The sequence below is a fragment of the Fukomys damarensis genome, unplaced genomic scaffold (assembly GCF_012274545.1).
Source record: "Fukomys damarensis isolate Sample0158 unplaced genomic scaffold, DMR_v1.0_HiC HiC_scaffold_34, whole genome shotgun sequence".
Taxonomy (NCBI): Eukaryota; Metazoa; Chordata; class Mammalia; order Rodentia; family Bathyergidae; genus Fukomys; species Fukomys damarensis.
In genome coordinates, this window is record NW_022900946.1 from 24,381,605 (window position 1) to 24,401,750 (window position 20,146).

The 20,146-nt window shown below is 43.7% G+C and overlaps 1 protein-coding gene across 5 annotated transcripts in view; it reads left to right on the forward strand.

Moving 5' to 3' along the window:
• Nucleotides 1-20,146, forward strand: part of Cltcl1 (clathrin heavy chain like 1) — a 96,141-nt gene that overhangs the window by 24,379 nt on the left and 51,616 nt on the right. For all 5 annotated transcript variants that reach the window (XM_019207010.1, XM_019207011.1, XM_019207012.1 and 2 more), the window contains exons 5-13: nt 2,238-2,411; nt 3,551-3,748; nt 10,286-10,486; nt 10,989-11,141; nt 12,667-12,789; nt 14,285-14,422; nt 17,332-17,496; nt 18,117-18,297; nt 18,916-19,079. In XM_019207010.1, the coding sequence (XP_019062555.1) occupies nt 2,238-2,411; nt 3,551-3,748; nt 10,286-10,486; nt 10,989-11,141; nt 12,667-12,789; nt 14,285-14,422; nt 17,332-17,496; nt 18,117-18,297; nt 18,916-19,079 (1,497 nt within the window). The remainder of the gene's footprint in view (nt 1-2,237; nt 2,412-3,550; nt 3,749-10,285; nt 10,487-10,988; nt 11,142-12,666; nt 12,790-14,284; nt 14,423-17,331; nt 17,497-18,116; nt 18,298-18,915; nt 19,080-20,146) is intronic.

The window sequence follows — 20,146 nt, forward strand, 5'->3', positions numbered from 1 at the left end:
CCACCCCGGAAAAAAAAAAAAAAAAAGCAGCTTCTAGTTTGTTGTTTCTCTTTTTTTTTTTTGGTACCAGGGATCAAACTCATGACCTTGCCCTTTCGAGGCAGGTGGGGGCACCACTGAGCTAAATCCCTGGCCCTTGAAAGTAACTTCATATGCACATATTATGCAGATATATACAAGTAGATGCCTATAGAAATGGCTGTGCACTATCTTGGCTGCTTTATGACTGTCAACTATGTTGAAGACAGTTTAGGTCAATAAAATAACATTTATTGTCTGTGTCACCTTTTTTTTTAGTGTGTATCACATATTTTGTGGGTGGGCTGTAATTCAAACAGTCCCATTAATGACCCTTTAGGGTTACAGTAAACACTTCAAGGGCATTGTGGTCCATACATCTTTGTGCATCAACCCAAAAGTACAAAGACAAATTCTGGATAGGAAACTGTGGGTCGGGGCATGTGTATGTCACCGACTCTCGTGACCATACTGCTCATTTCCCCTACTCTTGATAGCTGGACAGTGGTTGGTGGTTTTCTTTTCTTCCATTGGTTACTGGTGAGAAAGAATGAGTTTACCATATGCATCTTGCTAATTGCCTTTTCCTGATCTTTGCATTTTTTTCAGTCAGAGTCTTTGTCTTACTCTGAGCGCTTTGTAGTTGTGGAATGCTATCTGATATGTTTCTAGTATTTTCCTAGTCATAACAAAGGTTTGTTTGTATTATATTCCATCACGTAGGATATTTTTTCAATACTATGGATTGAACCCCGGTCCTTCACACTGAGCTATGTCCCGGCACTTTCCTTCGGAGACAAGGTCTCACTAAGTCACTAAAATGCTCAGGCTGGGCTTGAACTCATGATCCTCCTGGCTCAGCCTCCCACAATGCTAGGATTATTGGCTTGTGCCATCACACCAGACTGAAGTTTTGCATATTTTTTGCTTTTTGAGACAGGGACTCATTAGGCAGTTCAGGCTGTCCTTAACTCACTATATGTAGTCCAGACTGGCCTCGAACTCACAATGATCCTTCTGCCTTAGCTTTCTAAGTGCTGGAATTACAGGCGTGTGCCACCACCTCTGGCTGAAGTTTTACATTTTTATGCTGCTTTGGTATCATGTTTTAAAAACAGTTCTGTACCCCTAAGATGATCACAACAGTCATCTATATTTTTTTCTATTGCTCTCTTAATTATATATGCTATTTAAAAATCTTTGGCCTATTTGGAATTTACTTAAGAGTAAGATAAGAATATAATTCTTTCCTCTTCATCCCAGATGCCATGTATTGATTAAAGGGTCTATAGTCCACTTACGAGTTATGTACCCATTCACAGTAAATTGATTTCCTTTTTTTTTTTTTTTTAATTTTAAACTTTAAATTTTGGAGCAGTCTTGGTAAGTAGTGCATTCTGGACTTAAATTTGTGATCCTCCTGCTTCATCCTCCCAGAGTGCTAGAATTGTAGATGTGAGCCACCATGCCTGGCCTGATTGATTCTTTTTCAGGATTCTGAATTCGGTTTGCTTTCTCTGTGACTCTTCCTATGCTAACACCATACTATCTGTCTCTCTATTTATTCATTTTTGATACTGGGGATCAAATTCGGGACCTTGCACTTGCAAGGCAGGCAGTGACACCACTGAGCTAAATCCCCAGCCCAACACTTTTTAAATAACTGTAAATTAATCTGTCTCCAAGCCCTTCAAGTTTTCTGTATGTTAAGTATTTTTTTAAGAATCGATGGCACCTAACAAAGGTTGATAAAGTGATGGAGGGTAGAATGAAAGTGAAGTGGTCCTTGGGGTCTCTGTCTAGAGCTTTCTCTTTCCTTGATGAACATGCAGCTTCCTCGTAGGAGTGTGGTCCGAAACTGGGGAAGCCGGGGTGGTGCTGCACACTGGCGTTTGGAAGGCCGAAGCAGAACCGCCTGGTCTGTGTAGTAAGTTCACGGCCGGCATGGTTAAGAAAAGGAGCCTAGGGGAGCAGCCCCTACCTGAAAGACGTGCTAAATAGGCCAACTTTCTTGGACCTTGGCGAGTGGTGGGCAGAGTATCTGCTCCCACACTAGGCGAGGTGTGGGGTAGGACTCGGACCCACGTATCAGCGAAGCACTGCTCCCACCGGTAGTCTTGGCCCCGCGGACTCAAGCGTCCTTTTCATCAGTTGTGAGCTCTTTTGCCCATCTTGCCTTCTCTTGATTTGTTTCTATCCTGTTGCACGCCGTCACGCAGGTTGGAGTTAAACACGGTGTTATCTACTTGATCACCAAGTGCGGCTACCTTCATACGTACGACCTAGAGTCCGGCGTGTGCATTTACATGGACCGTATCAGCGCTGACCCAGTCTTTGTAACTGCTCCCCACGAACCTACCTCTGGGATTATTGGCGTCAACAAAAGAGGACAGGTGTGTGACTTGGAGGTTTCATTTCCCACCATCTCTGTTCACGGAAGACTGCAGCTTAGACTTTCCTCCTCTTCCAGAAGGGCCGGGACTTAGCTCAGTGGCACCACTCCTGCCTCGAAAGCGTCAGGTCCTGAGTTCAACAGCCAGTACCACAAACAGACAAACAAAAAACAACACATTGTGTCTGCGTCTCCCTTCGCCTTTGTATCATCATTTTCCCTCTTTACCCAACACTATTTCTTTTTCTTTTCTTTTTTTTTTTTTTTTTTTTTTTGGTACTGGGAATCGAACTCAGGTTCTTGGATTTGCAAGGCAGGTGGTAGAAACTACCCAGCACTAGCACTATTTCTTTTTTTTTGGTACCGGGGATTGAACTTGGGTCCTTGCACTTGCAAGGCAGGCCACCGAACCACTGAGCTAAATCCCTGGCCCGCCAGCACTATTTCTAAGACACAGTTGATTCTGAGAAGGGAGTAAGCAGCGCCTTCCTACATGAAATGTCTACTAGTGGAACCACAGTTCTAACACACAATGAATATCTTCATACCATGCATCTGTTGATTGGAGGAAGTAGGAAAAATAGATACTATGTTATCAAAGTTACTTTTCTCAAACAAAGTTAAAAAGAGAAGAAAATATATACAGTGATAAAAAAATTAGCAGAGCTAGGTATGGTGGTGCATGGCTGCAATCCCAGCACTCGGGAGGCTGAGGCAGGAGGATCACTCCAAGTTTAAGGCCAGCCTGGACTACACAGTGAGTTCAAGACCAGCTTGGAGTATAGTGAGACCCTGTCTCACAAAACAGAAAAGAAAATGCCCCAGTGATAACTGGACAGATCGTTTTAGTATCCTCAACAGCACATCCCTGTGATCAATGCCCATAGCACTTTACATTTCTCTCAGTTGGTTTGTTAAAATGAATTCTATTTTATCACACCCCCAGCCCCTTCTTTTGCTGTCCAGTGAGGTCACTGTTTAGGCACCTAGCCCCTATGTACCCTTCCACTCACAGGGTCCACACCACAGGCGTGTTCCGCACAAGCCTGGACCTCTGCTTGGACTGCAGCTCTGTGCGGGAGGGTGGAAGAGCGCGTGCGCGTGTGAGCAGAGCCCTCCTCACTTGGTGGGTCCTTACAGGTGCTGTCGGTTTGTGTTGAGGAAGAGAACATCGTGAACTACGCGACCAATGTGCTTCAGAATCCAGACCTGGGCTTGTGCTTGGCTGTGCGTGGTGACCTGCCTGGGGCAGAGGAATTGTTTGTGAGGAAATTCAGTGCTCTGTTCGCACAGGGCAGCTATGCCGAAGCTGCCAGAGTCGCAGCATCCGCTCCAAAGGTAATGAAGTTTGAACACTCTGCCATTCTGGAGATGCATGAAGAAACCTGGCAGTGAAATAAATTGTAACAGCACTTCGCTGTGGGTGTTGGAATATATTCATATTACCTTAGTGTGATTTTTAAAAATAGCACCATGTATTGGTACATTTTAGACATACGTAACACTCATCAGAGGAAGCTGCACCTGTGCATGATACCTCCTGCCTCCTTTTTCCATTCCCCCCACTCAATCTCCCCCTGTTTTCACTTTTCTTCTCGTCCCTCCCTTCCTTTCTCCCTCCCTCTCCCCGTGCCCCTTCCTATTTGAACCCTTTCTTCCCATTTCCCAACACCCATTATACATTTAGTCCCCATTTCTAGCTTTGGTTTCTCACACCAGAGAAACTGCAGAATTTAAACACGTGTGTCTGATTTATCTCACTTAAAAGTATGGCCTCACAGTGCATCCATTTAGCTATGAATGTCTCAAGCTCATCTTTCTTTATGTCAGATTAGTACCCATTGTGTAAAAAATTACATCTTTATCCATTCATCAGTCGATGGGCATTTGGGCTGTTTCCAAGATTTAGCTGCTATAAACAAGGGTGCACATATATTGCTGTACTATGATGCTTTTAATTCTTTTGGGAAGATACCAAGAAAGAGAATAGCTGGGTCAAACGGAACCTCTAGTTTTACTCTTTTGAGAAATCTCCACACTGATTTTCAGAGTGATTGCACCAGTCTACACTTCCATCAACAGTAGCGAAAGGTTCCTTTTTCCCCACAACCCCTCCAGCATTTGTTATTGGTTGATTTCTTTTGGGGGGCATTGAGACAGGGTCTCACTATGCGATTGAGGCTGACCTAGACTCACCTATGTATCCCAGGCTGGTCTCAAACTCACAGTGATCCTCCTGCCTCAGCCTCCCGAGTGCTGGGATTACAGGCAAGTGCACCACCATGCCCGGCTGGTTGATTTTTTGATAACTACCATTTTTTCTGGAGTGAGATGGAATCTCAGAGTTGTTTTAATTTGCTTCTCTCGAAGGTGATGTTGAACATTTTTTCATATATTTATTTCCTGTGTCCACTTATTCATCTGAGAAGTGTCTGTTCATTTTAGATGCCCATTTTTGGATTGAGTCTTTAAATTTGGGGTGGTCTAGCTGGGCGTAGTGGTGCACACCTGTAATCCCAGCACTCGCGAGGCTGAGGCAGGAGGATCGCTGTGAGTTCGAGACCAGCCTGGGATACATAGTTGAGTCTACGTCAGCCTCAATCGCATAGTGAGACCCTGTCTCAAAAAACAAAACAAAGAAACAAACAATAAATAAATAAATTTGGGGTGGTCTGATTTTTTTTTTAGTATTTTTATTTTTTAGTTCTTTATATGGTCTAGATAATAGTCCTTTGTCTGAGGAAGAGCTGGTAAAAATTTCTTCCCACACTGTGGGTTGTCTCTTCACTCTGTTGGTGTTTCTCTTGCTGTGCAAGTCTTCTAATGAGATAAGGTCCCAGTTGTTGATTCTTTGTAGTATTTCCTGTTCGGTATGGGTTTTGATCATCTACCCTTTGCCTGCTCCATATGTCCTCAAGCATTCTACCTATTCTCTCTTCCAGTGTTATGGAAGGAATTGGTAAGTGACACACAGAGACGCGCAGAATGGAAGTAAAATAAAAAGTTTATTTTGTCAACAAGGGTCCATCTCACTTAAGGGCAATGCCGGGATTGACCTCATATTGGGCTGCAGCTTCCCCTTTTATCGGGCTTTAGGGCCATGGTCTCATTCAGGTGGTTACATTTCATCCTCTAAGTTCACATTGTGATATACAAATCACATAAGAACAGTTATATTTCAACCCAGATGTAGCAATTCTTTGTTGTTAGGGGAGTTTACCTTGAAGGTTCACCTAGCTGTCTATCCTAGCCCATAGTTCCCAGTCTAGAAAGCAAAGTTAACAATGCCTCTTTTTTACCTTGACATTTTTACAGTCATGTCATTTACAGAACTTTGGAGCTCAGGGTCTTGATGTGCTCTGTCGTCTCAGGATGAGACCAGATGCCTTATTCAGTGGTTAATGCCTCCGGTGTCTGTTAATTCTGAACTAAATAAAGCAAACTGCTGTTAGAGACAGCAGAAGCCATTCTACATTGTGACATTTTGTAGATTTTTGCCATTTACAAGCAGATTTAGTGTTTCTGTCTTAATATTTAGATCTTTGATCCATTTCGATTTTAGGTTAGTGCATGGTGAAAGATACGGATATAGTTTCAGTCTTCATCATGTGGAAAGCCACTTTTCCCAGCACCATTTATTAAAGAGGCTTTCTTCTAGTGAAGGCGTTTGGCTCCTTTGTCAAAAATAATGTGTCTGAGTATGCCTGGAGTTGTTTCTGTGTCTTTTAATCTGTTCCATTGATCCTCAGGTCTGTTCTTTGTCATTACAGTGCTGTTTTTATCACAGCAGCTTTTTAGTACAATTTCATGTCATTGATTGTGACGCCCTGCCTTACCTTTGTTGCCTAGAATTGCCTTTGCTATTCCAGGTCTCTTCTGGTTCCAAATGAATTTTAGGATTGTTTCTTCTAATTATGTGAGATATGCTGTTGGGACGGTATTTAGATCAGTGGTGCCACCGCCTGCCTCGAAAGCACAAGGTCCTGAGTTCAATCCCCAGTACTCCCCCCACCAAAAAAAAAGAGATAGGCTGCTGGAATCTTGATTGGGATTGCATAGAATCTGTATACCAATTTTGAAAGTATGGCCGTTTTGACTATATTGGCTCTTCCTATCCAAGAACAAGGGATAGCTTTCCATTTTCTGATATCCTCTTCAATCTCCTTTTCCAGAGTACTGTAGTTTTCAATGTAGAGGTGTTTTACTTCTTTTGTTACATTGATTCCTAGGTATTTCTTTCTTTTTTTGGGGGGATGCTATTGTGAAAGGGGTTGTTTCCCTAATTTCTCTCTCAGTGAGTTTGTTATTTGTGTGTGGGAAGGCTGTTTATTTTTGAATGTTGACTTTGTATCCAGTTACGCTACTGAATTGGTTATCAAATCTAGAAGTATTTTGAAGGGGTTTGGGGGTCTTATAGGTAGAGTATTATGTCATCTGCAAATAGTGATGATTTGATTTCTTCCTTTCCTACCCTTATTCCTTTTATTTCCCTCTCTTGTCTAATTGCTCTGGCTAATGTTTCCAGACTGTATTGGACAACAGTGATGACAGTGGACATCCTTGTCTTGTTCTGGATTTTCTTTTTTTCTCTCCTCCTCCAACCCATCTAGGGATTGAACTCAGGACCTTGCCCTTGTGAGGCAGGTTTAGCACCATTGAGCTAAATCCCCAGTTGTTGCTGAGTGAAAGCTTTCAGTTTGTTTGTTTGTGGTACCTGGGATCAAACTCAGGACCTTGGCGCTTGCAGGCAGGCACGGTGACACTAAGCTACAACCTGGGCCCAATTTTTGCCCTTTTAGTATGATGTTAGCTGTTAGTTTGTTGTAAATGGCTCTTATCACATTGAGGTAAAGACCATCTGTAGTAATTTTCTGTAGGATTTTTATCACAAATGGTTGTTGGACCTTGTCAAATGCTTTTTCTGCATCTATTGAGAGGATCATTGTCTTTGAGAAGTTTTGTCCTTGGCTCTGTTAATATAGTGCATTACAGTTATTGATTTGCATATGTTGAACCACTTCTGCATCCCTGGGATGAAGCCTACTTGGTCATGGTGTATAAACTTCTTGATGATTTGCTGCATTCTTTTTTCCAGTATCTTATTGAGAATGTTTGCCTCTACGTTCATTAAGGAGATTGGCTTGTAGTTCTCTTTTTTTGGTTGGACCCTTCTCTCCTTTTGGTATTGGGGTAATGCTTGCTTCCAGGAATGAATTTGGAAGTAATTCTTTCCTTTCAGTTTCATTAAAGAGTTTGAGAAGTAGCAGTACTAGCTCATTTCTAAATTTCTTGTAGGGTCGGATTTAGCTCAGTGGCACTGCGCCTGCCTCACAAGGGCAAGGTTCTAAGTTCGATCCCTGGTACCTGGGGTGAAGAAAAGAAAAAAATAAATAAATTTCTTGTAGAATTTAGTCATGAATCCATCAGGGCTTTTCTTTGTTGGTAGGTTTTTAATTACATCTTCAATTTCATTGGCTGATACTGATTTAGAGTTTTTATATTGTTTTGATTCTGTTTTGGTAATTCATATGTATCTAGGAATCTCTGTTCTGTATATTCCATCTTATCAGAATACAGGTTCTTAGCTGGGCATGGTCCACACCTGTAGTTCCAGCACTCGGGAGGCTGAGGCAGAAGGGTGCTGTGAGTTCAGACCAACCTGGGCTACATAGTGAGTTCCAGTTCAGTCTCAACTACACAGTGAGACCCTGTCTCAAAAAACAAAACAACAACAACAAAAAAAAGAAAACAGGTTCTTAAAGTAGGTATTGATGATCTTCTGGATTTCTGCAGGATCTGTTTTGATTTCACATTTTTTAATCCTAATTGCATGGAGTTGAGTCTTTCCTTTTTTGATAAGACTGGCTAAAGATTTTTCAGTTTTATTTAATTTTTTAAAGAACCAACTCTTCTATTCATTGATTCTTTATATATTTTTTAGTCTCCAGTGCGTTAGTTTCTTCTCTGGCCTTTGTGATTTCCTCTCTAATGCAGGGATGGGGCTGACTTGCTCTTCTTTATCTAGAAGCTTGATGTTCCACATTAGGCTGTTTGTGCGAGCCTGCTGTTTCCAGATACGGTACTCACCACTCTGGATTTCCCTCACAGAACCGCTTTCCTTGTGTCCCACTTGGCTAATGACGTACAGTCAGCAGTAGTCACCTCACTTCTGCAGGCTTGACCTGCTGTCCTCACGCCGAGCCAGCGTCTGGACTCTGGGAGAGAGCGCTGCTTGCTGCCACGCGCACCCCATGGACTTCAGTTCTCACTTCAGACCCTTCCTGGGTCCTGGGGACCCACTTCCGTCCTCCTCCTCCCCTCACACGCTGTATTCCAGTGTCAGAGAGGGTCTTTCTGTGCTGCTCACGCTCGGCCTTCTTTCCAGGAGTCTGTATTAGTGTGCTTGTTCTTCAGGGCACGTGTTTGTACTGACTGTAATGGAAAGAAAAACAAAAAGCACAGCATCGCTGCACTAATACTCTCTTCTGTGTTTCTGTTCTTATCTGTGTGCATGCGCGTTCCTAGCCTAGCATCTTATCTGTGTACATGTTCACTTTTTGGTGATTCAGTTTTTCCACTCTTGCTGCCTAAGAGTTACATATATAACTGTAATACACTAGATGGCTGTGTCTACTTTTTTAAAAAAATGATTTTAGTTCATCAGTACATGAGTATAGTGTATTCTTTAAGGGAAGTTGATGCATGTATGTAGCACATCTTAATTCTTTTTTTCATCCCTTTTCCCTTCCCTCTCTGTTACCTCCACTCACCCCTTCATCCCCATCCTATTTCTCTTTTTTGGGGGGTACATGTTTGCAGGACATATGTTTATATTCCTTGTATGGAGTTGGTACATGTACATAACATATCTCAATTCCTTTTTACATCTCTTATCTCTTTCCTGTCGTCCCTGTCCCTCCTCTTGATCCCCTTCCCCTTTGAGTGATCAGTCTCCCTCCTGAGTTTGTCACGTAAGAGAAACAGTGTGATAGTTAAGCTAGTGTGTCTGATTTATTTCACGTCAGATTATTATTCAAGTTGGTTCTCTTTGAAAAAAAAATTGTTTCTATCTTTCAGTTGATGGTTTTGAACACCCCCCACCCCCGGTCTTTCTTCTTGACAGGGTCTTGCTCTATAGTTCAGGCTGGCCTTGTACTCACTGTGTTGCCCAGGTTAGCCTCAAACTTGTGGCAGTCTTCTTGCCTCAGCCTCCTGAGTGCTGAAAGCTGGGGTTACAGGCAGGCGCTGCCTCACCTGGCTCTGAATAAACTATTTCTAGTCTTCATCTGGAACTCTGAATACTTTTTGGGGCCTAGATAGAGTTAAGATTTTTTTTCCCAGTACTGGGGATCAGACTCAGGACCTTGCACTTGCCAGGCAGGTGTGGCACCTCTGAGCTCTATATCCCTGGCCTTTGAATACTTTGAATTAAAATATAATGGTGGTAAATTTTCACTACTACAAGACCAAGTTAGAGAACTAATTATCACATCCATCTGCTAGTGGAGAAGTAAGAGGTGAAATGTGAAGTCACATCTAAGGGTCTACCTAAGAGATAGACCTTCTATTGAGATTTGGGGGGAGGGTACCGGTGATCGAACTCAGGACCTTGCACTTGCGAGGCACGTGGTGGCACCACTAAGCTAAATTCCCAGCCCCTGTCATGATTATTAATGGTTTTGAAAGCACTTGGTTTGGTAGAGGACCTTTTGTCCCTTCAAGTCAACATAGCAGTCTATTGGCAGATTCTTTTAAATACAAGCAAGTTAAGAAGTAGGATGCCCTCCTGAGTTCAATCCCCGGTACCAAAAAAAAAAAGAAGTAGGATGCCCTGTGATTACAGCAGAAAATATGTGCATTTCTATTTATTTTCAGGGAATTCTGCGTACCAGTGACACAGTTCAGAAGTTCCAGAGTGTATCTTCTCAGCCAGGCCAAGCTTCTCCTTTGCTCCTGTACTTTGGAATCCTGCTTGACCAGGGTCAGCTTAATAAACTTGAGTCCTTAGAGCTTTGCCAGCTGGTTCTTCAGCAGGGACGAAGGCATCTCTTAGAAAAGTGGTTGAAAGAAGATAAGGTAGGAGGCAAGAAGATTATTTTGAGTCTGAGGCCAGCCTGGGCTACATAGTGAGTTCAAGGCCAGCCTGAACTATATAATGAGAGTCTGTCTCAAAAAATCAAACCATGATTTCATTATTTATTTGTTTGTTTGTTTGGTGCTGGGGATTGAACTTGGGACCTTGCACTTCTGAGGCAGGCAGTGGCACCACTGAGCTAAATCCCCGGCGATAAAAAAAAAAAAAAAAAAAAAAAAACCCAAAAAACAAATAGCCAGGTGTGGTAGTACACATCTGTAATCCCAGCACAAAGGAGACTGAGGCAGGAGGATCGCTGCAAGTTTGAAGCCAGCCTGGGCTACACAGTGAGTTTAAGGCTGGCCTGAACTGCATAGAAAGACTCTTGTTTCAGAAAAAAATACAAAAAAAGAGAGAGAAGACAAAATAAGGTAAAAGGAAGAGGAGGTCACAGGCACAGTTCTCCTTGGGTCCTAATTGTGCATTTTCCTTTGCCATGCACAGCTGGAGTGTTCAGAGGAGCTGGGAGATTTGGTCAAAACTTCTGACACTACGCTTGCTCTGAGTGTGTACCTTCGGGCAAATGTGCCAAGCAAAGTTATCCAGTGTTTTGCAGAAACTGGCCAATTCCAGAAAATTGTGCTCTATGCCAAAAAGGTAATGGAGGTCTAAGCGCTGGTGTTGGATTGTGGGTGAATGGTTGTTTATGGAGTTTATAAAATACTTTCTATGTAAGTATCTCAGTGTGCAAGAATCACCAGTGTTGGGCTGTGCCTGCCTGGCAAGCATAAAATCCTGAGTTCAGTCCCTAGTGCCACAAAAAAAAAAGAATTGTCAGTGAGTGCCAGCTGGGTGTGGTGACGCACACCTGTGATCCATCCCAGCACTCAGGAGGCTGAGACAGGAGGGTGGCTGCAGGTTTGAGGCCAGCCTGAACTACAAAGCAATACCCTGTCTCAAAAACAAAATAAAACAAAACAAAACAAAAAATTGTCATTGCTGAGGAGCAGGCACCAGTTGGCTAAGAAAAGGGGTCTACATTTCCTTGCCTGCTGAGATTCGGGAAGCAGCCCTGGGTCTGCTTGGCAGACCTCCAACCAGCCAAAGACTGCTTCATGTTTGTAGCTGGGGTAATGTGGCAGTGGTGCTAAACTGAAAGCCTGGAGTTGAGAGATGAAGAAGTACAAGTGGCTGATAAATACATATGAAAATGTTCAGCATTGCCGGCCATTCGGGAGATGCAAAGCAAAACAACATGAAGATTCCATCTGGGCTGGAGACTTAGCTCAGTGCCGCCGTCTGCCTCACATTCAATCCCTGGTACCCCCCAAAAGATTCCATCTCACCCCAGAAAAACAAATCAACCAGTAACGAATCCATGCTGGCAAGGCTGTGGGGAGAAAGGAACACGGCCTCGCTGTTGAAGTATAAACTGACACAGCCGCTATGGCAGTCAGGGTGGTGATGCCTCAAAACACTAAACATAGAAATTCCGTTTGATCTAGCTATACCTCTTTTATGTATCTTCCCCAAAGAGTTAAAAACATCCTGCCATTGCCAGGCGTGGTGGTGCACGCCGTAATCCCATTACTCAGGAGGCTGAGGCAGGAAGATTGTTGTGAATTCAAGACCAGTCTGGGCTACATAGTAAGTTCAGGGCCAGCCTGAACTATAAAGTGAGACCCCGCCTTTAAAAAAAAATCGTACCCGTGATGTATGCACAGCCATGTTTATAGCAGCACAATCCGTAATAGTTAAATCCTGGAAGCAGTTTATATGCCCATCAACAGATGAATGGTTGAAGAAAATGTGATAGCAGTGGAGGACTTCTCTGCTGTAAAGAAAGATAAACTTGAAGCATTTGTAGGAAAATGGATGCACCTTGAGACCGTAATGTTGAGTGAAGTAAATCAGACACATAAGCTTAAATATCATGTTTTCTCTTATATGAAAAAGTTAATACAACTAGGGCATGAAATAAAAGACAGAAAATAGGGAGAGAAAAAAGCGATTGTATTCTACATATATATATTTCTGCTGTTGCCTTCTAGTTTTACTTCGTTATGGTATGAAAGCTCATGCTGAAGATTTCCATTTCTTTGGCTACGTTATGGTCTCTCTTGTTGTTATGAACGTGGTCTACTTGAGCAGCTTTTTCTGATTGCTGTTTTCTCACTTCCAGGTGGGATATGCCCCAGACTGGATCTTTTTGCTGAGAAGTGTGATGTGGGTCAGTCCTGAACAGGGTCTGCAGTTGTCCCAAATGCTGGTGCAGGATGAGGAGCCACTGGCCAACATAAATCAGGTAAGCACAACCTGGTGGAGTCAATATTTTGTGCCTTTTAGAGGCATCAAGAGGAGATCTCTCCCCTCCTCCCTCTCCCTCTCCCTCTCTCTCTCTCTCTCTCTCTCTGTTTCATGGTACCAAGGATCAGACCCAGGATCTTCACATTGAACTACAGGCCTTGCTCAGTTGCCCTGACTGGGCTCCGAAACTCAATCCTTAGCCTCCAGAGTCCTGGAATGATAGATACGTACCACCATGCCTAGTTTACCTTTGTTCTGAAATATGTTGAAGGATTTGTGTGTTAGTTACAAGGGTTTTGTTGTTGAAATAGTGGTTGCTAGTAGGGCATGAGGCTGTCATTTGAGCATGGAGCCCACTTTTCACATCATCAGTTACGACCTTACTGTCTCTCTGGGACACACAGCACTGGACTCTGCCTGAGCTCCACTGCAGATGCTGGCAAGTTACTCAGATTTGGCTCTTGTAGCTGTCTGCCTGCCCAGATTTATGTGATGACCAATCTTTTTAGTATGACTTTTTTTTTTTTTTTTTTCCCGTATCGGGGATCAAACTCGGGTCCTTGCGCTTACGAGGCAGGCACCAGAACTACTGAGCTAAATCCCTGGCCCTTCACTTATTTAATATTTATGTGTAAACACACAGCAAGTAACTTCTGGGAAATAATGTAGGTTTATAGCAAAGCTTGAAATGGCGATAAAACTTAACAACTTGCCTAGAGATAGTAAGTGCAATTATATTGGGTTTGTACATTTGTAAATTTACAGGTATTTTACTGATGGTGGATAAGAATTTTGAGCCAAATTTATTTAGCCCTCAATGGGAAACAAGTCTCCATTTTATTTTTATTTTTTTGGTACCGGGGATTGAACTCGGTTCCTTGTGCTTGCGAGGCAGGCGGTGGAACCACTGAGCTAAATCCCCGGCCCCGAAGTCTCCATTTTAAATCTTGATCATATTTCAAAGAAATTTTTAAATTTTCCTCATGTACTTCAAGTATAGAAATAATTACATAGTTGCTAAAGTTATTGCTTATATTTCTCTTCCTATTAAAGTTTATTCCTTAAATTAGCATCCATTTTAATTTAATAATTGATGTCTAAGTAAATGCTTGCATTTTTCCATTTGTGCCTAAACAGTGATGGTATTGGCTGTCTTTAGGTTTGATTAATTATTGGTTGATACTTTGGATTACTTCAGAGGATTCTGGTTGTTCATGTTATAAAAAGTTTCTCTTTAATCCACTATAGTATCTTGTCCTATTGATGAATATGGCATCGGTAACATGGTTTCACAGTATTACCTTTTTTTTTTTTTTCACTACCGGGAATGGAACTCAGGACCTTGCACTTGGGAGGCAGGTGGTGACACCACTGAGCTAAATCCCCGACCCCAATTATTGAATTTCTAACTGAGATTCTGTTTCAGGAACTATTTCAACAGGAAAATAAAACACTGCTTCCTTTGAATGAAAACGTGCCTTGGATCTTTGCAGATTGTGGACATTTTCGTGGAAAACAGTTTAATTCAGCAGTGTACTTCTTTCTTGTTGGATGTCCTGAAGAATAATTGCCCGGCTGAGGGCCACCTCCAGACTCGGCTATTAGAGATGAACCTGATCCACGCACCCCAGGCAAGTGACATCTGCAGCCTAACACCAAGGAGCAGAGCACCTCCCATACCTCTGTGTGGGCTGTGTATACCCCAGTACAGGCTTTGGCTAGGCTATGCTTTCACCAAGGGTTCATCTTGGTACTTTTTAGTGTATATTCTCTGTGACTTCCCTACCAGCTTCTCCGGAAGTCATGGTGCAAGACTTTCATGGAAATAGTTACAATCAAGGGAATAATTTCTTCCTTTTTTCTGTTTTTTCTTTATGATAAATATGGATAATATGTATACCATTCTCACAATTTTTAAATTAGTAGGGGTTTTATTTTGTTTTGTTGGTACTGAGAATCAAACTCAGGGCCTCATGCTTACCAGGCAGGTGCTGTACCGCTGAGCTACATCCCTGGTCACATTCAAGACAGGGTTTCAGGTTGCCCAGGCTGGCTTTGAACGTGTCAGACCTTCTGTCTCAGCCACCCAAGTAGTTGGGATAGCAGGCATGTACCACCCAGCTATTTCTAGAATTTTTCATCATCCCAGAAAAGAACATTATAACTACTGCCAGTAACTCCCTATTCCCTCCCGTCCCCAGTATTTCTGTCAACCAGTATTCTGCTCTCTGTTTCTATAAAAATGGTTATTCTAGTTAGTTCATATAAAGGAAATCTTAAAACATTTGTCTTTTTGTTTGGCTTGTTTTTATTTAGCTTTTTTTTTGGTACCGGGGATTGAACTCGGGTCCTTGCGCTTGCAAGGCAGGCCACTGAACCACTGAGCTAAACCCCCGGCCCTAGCATATTATTTTCAAGGTTTATCCATATTATAGCATGTATTGGAAATTTATTTTTCTATTCTTTTTTTGAGACAAGGTCTTACTATGTAGTCCACACTGGCCTCAAATTCATAATTTTCCTGCCTCAATCTCCTGAATGCTGAGATTACAAGCATGTACCACCACACCCAACAAAAATTCCAACTTTTTAAAATTAAATTTATTTTACTCTGTTTTTGAGGGGGGTACGGGGATCAAGCTCAGGACCTTGCACTTGCAAGGCAGGCTGTAGCACCACTGAGCTAAATCCCTGGCCCTTTTTCAGCTTTTTGAGACAGGGTCTTACTATGTGTGGTTCATGCTGACCTTAATTGAACTCACAGTGTAGCCCAAGCTGGCCTCAAACTCATGGCAGTGCTCCTGCCTCAGCCTCCCAAGTGCTGGGATTGGAGGTGAGCACCACCACACCCAGCTCAGAAATTGCATTTTTAAGACTGAATAGTATTCAGTTGTGAATATATATCACATTTCATTTATCCATTCATGTAAAACACATGGGTTGTTTTTACCTCTGAGCTAATGTGAACAGTGAATGTGTAGCTATTCCTTCAAGACTCAGCTTTTGGATCTATTCCCAGAAGTGGAATTGGTGGATCTTGGGGTTTTTAGGTTCCCGCTAGTAATGCACAAGGATTCTGATCTCTCCACTTCCTAGCACTTTTTTCTTAATATCTATTTGAATGGGTACAGGGGATCTCACTCTGCTGGGGATCATTTTTCTGCCTGAAAGGTGTGGGGAAGCAGCTGCGATCAGATTACATGTATATGCTAGTTTTGCTTAACTGTTTGGCTACATAGTATGAGAAAGGGGTGTGGAGGAATCTATATCAGCCTATTTTAATCAGAGTTTTTGTACCTGGATAAGATTGTAGCAGTTTACTTTATTCTTCACTTATCTGTCCTTTTTTTTCCTTAATCACATGCTGACTTGAAATTAGGAAAGAGTGTGTTAATTTTATTCCCTCAGTTTGTTTAAATCCGTAAGTCAGTGGCTAAGTGGGTCATACTCCACCTCAAGAAAATAAAAGCTATGTTAATTTAGTCTTTGGTGCATTTAGACTCTCATGACTTGGTGATTATATGTGATAGACACCAAATACCACTTAGAAACTCAGTGGTCAAACCCCGAGGAGCACCTGCACCCCAGGGTTACACAGCATTTGGGCATGGTGAGGGCGCGGTGCCCAACACAGTGAAGTCGTCTTCTCCGGATGGTGGGCGCTGGGAGGTACCTCCGCCTTTGCCCATCTGTGCCGTCTAAATTTTCTAAAACATTAGATCACTCTGATGATGCAGACCTATGACCCCAGCCCTTGGGGCAGGGAGGCAGGAGGGCAACAAGTTCAAGGCCAGCCTGGACCGCGTAGTGTAGTGAGACGCTGTCCCTAAAATAAACACAAAAGCAAAATTCTCTAGAATACATTGTTGCCCTAAAAAAGGGAAGATATTAAAAAAACAAGATAGTAAGGAAAGGTCAGAAGCAAACAAGGGACAGAGGAAGCAGGTTAAGTGCCAGGAGTTCAGAAGCTTAGGACTCGACTCGGTTTATCATGAATTCCATGGAGAACCATACAGGTAGGTACTAGAGCAGTGTAGTCTCAGCTGTGTCCAGTCCCGTATTTGGTCAGTGTTTTGCTTACTAGAAAGGCTAGGAAAGAGTATGCTGGCTGCTGGCGAAGACATCCAGGAATGTGTCTTGTCAGAAGTAGCTGCTAGTTAAGAGATAAACAGAGAGCGCGCTGAAAGGATGCAGGGTTGGTATGTTGACTGATACAATCTTAGCCCACAAAGTTGTCTTTGTGTGTGTTGTTGTTTTGTTTTGTTTTGAGACAGTTTTGCTATGCAGTTCAGGGCTGGCCTTGAACGCTGTGTAGCCCTGGCTGACCTCAAACTCAGCAGTCCTCCTGCCTTACTTCATGAGCACTGGGATTACAGGAATGCACCACCACGTCTGCTCCCACAGGGTTTTAAAAGATGTGGTCAGCACCCCATAAGGAGTGGTTCCTGAGCCACACCTTACCCGAGGGGACCTGATGGAGCAACTGCTCTTAACAAGTTATTGTCACCTTCCGGCTCTTACTGAAGTTGCTGTTTCACAGGTTGCAGATGCCATCCTTGGGAATCAGATGTTTACACATTATGATCCGGCCCACATTGCCCAGCTCTGTGAGAAGGCGGGTCTCCTGCAGCGGGCACTGGAGCACTACACTGACCTCGGTGACATCAAGAGGGCCGTGGTCCATGCTCACCTCCTCAGTCCTGAGGTATGGTATACCACCGGGACATGTCCCTTGTGTAGTCCTTTATGTCACGTCCTCTAACATCTGTTTGGGCTTTGGGGATCAGATGTGCCAAGAGCACAGACGGACCTCATCTACACAGCAGTGTCGAGGCCCCGTGTCACTTTTTTCCCAAATTCCTACCTCTGGCTTAGTCTAACAGGAAGAATAGAGATAATCTTTTCACACTGACAATCTGTTAGCACTTCTGAAACCATTAACAAAACTAAATTAGCTCATGTTTTTCCATTTACCAAAAACTTTTTTATACCAACTGTGAACTATTCCAGGATGAATAGTTTTGTTTTGTTTTTGGGTACTGGGAATCAAACTTAGGACCTTGCACTTAAAAGCAGGTGCAGCACCACTTTGGTAAATCCCCGGCCCGAGGATGAGTAAGTCTAGGTCGGTGTCTTATTCCAGGTTTACTCCTTGCTCTCACTTTTCACCGTGATAGATGGCTGCTTTTCAATCCTGTTAAGAAGAAATTCTTTATATTTGTGACACTTGGGATGGCACGAGACCTGACGACCTAGTTGCGTCCCCAGTGTTACCGGCATTTGCAGTCGTGCACAGCTGCTTAAAGACTCCTCCTTTGTTCCCAGTGGCTCCTCAGCTTCTTTGGCTCCTTGTCAGTAGAGGACTCCCTGGAATGCCTGCGAGCCATGCTGTCTGCTCACACCAGACAGAACCTTCAGCTGTGTGTGCAGGTGGCCTCCAAGTTTCATGAGCAGCTGGGTACACAATCCCTGGTGGAGCTCTTTGAATCTTTCAAGAGTGACGAAGGTAAATTGTACAGCTCTTCCACCTTGCTACTGCAGCTAGTTTCCTCGTTGCTTCTAGCCGCTCAGTCAAGGGGAAAATGTTCCTGCCATCTCATGGATGTTACTGGACTTCAGCAACCTTTCAGGTTATTTCCACAGAAAGAAATCGGACTGGTTTGCCCTGGCATTGGAAGACTTAGAATGCCCCTTGTATTCCTGGAGCCTCTGAAGCCCTCATCTCTGCGTTGCAGTCTGGCACAGAATTTTTCTCACGCCCTGTACTACTTGTCCTAGGTCCTAGTGGAAAGGCCTGGTGTTTGATCTAGTCACCTGAGAGACAGCACACAGTGGAGGGCCGCCATTATGTGGTGTGTGTTAAACAGTTACCTTCCTTTCCTTTCTGTGGGTGTCACACGAGAAAGAAGGCTACAGGTAGAATGGCTTTGTTGGGAACAAGTTAGGTCTTTTCTGGGGAGCCAGGGCAGAACTTCCTGTGGATGAAGAGGTCTGAGTGGGCCCTTGGTACTGGGACGTGGAGAAAGGTCATTACAGTCTCAGCCATCAGGGGAAGGTGGGCGGCAGTCTTGGAGAAGGCAGGTAAATATTAGGAGGAAAAACATGGCACTGTCTCTTTTCATAGGCCTCTTCTACTTCCTGGGCTCCATCGTGAACTTCAGCCAAGACTCAGCTGTGCATCTGAAGTACATTCAGGCAGCTTGCAAGACAGGGCAGATCAAAGAGGTGGAGAGGATATGTCATGAGAGCAGCTGCTATAACCCAGAACGAGTGAAGAACTTCCTGAAGGTGCGTCCAGTAGCACCTCCCTCCCCAAGCTACGCTCCTGGGTCGCAGAGGTGGGCATGCCATAGCCAACCGTCGTAAGAGGCAGTTTGTCCAGACCGTGTTTCCATCGTCTCTAACGTAGAGCTCTGCCTTAAAGTCTAAGGCTCTTAGAAGGAAAAAACATTGTAGAACGAAGCACCAAGTTGTCTGTACTCTTGGTATCCGACATGTGAGTGGAGGCAGTGTTCCTTCGTTGTATTTTAGCAGGATCCCTAGTGTGCCCTTGATTTGACTCAGGGAAGTGCAGTAACAGACCGCTCAGTGTGAGAGCCACGAAGAACAAGAAGTCTGCTTGTCCCTCATTCAGCAGTCCTGGTTGGCAGTTGGCGTGAATGGGACGGCTTTCCTCGGCACCACCCTTCAAACGCCAGGCACATGGCTGTGTGGCCGTCCTGTGCAGTGTGTCTTATGTGTTGACCTCATGGCAACTGGAAGGAGAGAAAAGTACGGAGTGATAGAGCAGAATTTTTTTGTTTTGCTTTTTGAGACAGGGTCTCACTATGTAGTTGAAACTGACCTGGAACTCACTGTGTAGCCCAGGCTGGTCTCGAACTCACAGCAATCCTGCCTCAGCCTCCCGAGGGCTGGGAATACAGGCCTGCACCACCACGCCCGGCTAGCAGATGGTTTTTATAGCTGAGGCTTGTGGGTGGCAAGTGACACTTTGATTCTTGTTCCCTTGAGAAAATAAGGTCATATATTTCCAGGGAACATGAAAAATAAAATCTATGTATGAGTCCAAATGGGGCGGTGTGATTTTGGTGGCCTACTGGCTCTTCTGACAAGGTGCCATTATGATTTGGGGACTGAGCTTGGATGGGGGGCACCCCCTGCTATCCCACCCTGAGGCTGCTCTCTGTAAGGGCAGCTCTTACTCCAGGCTTTGTGGGGTTTTTTGGGTTTTGTTTCGTGTGTGTGTGTGTGTGTGTGTGTGTGAGAGAGAGAGAGAGAGAGACAGAGAGAGAGAGAGACAGAGAGAGACAGAGAGAGACAGAGAGACTGTTTCTGGTACCAGGGAATGACCTCGG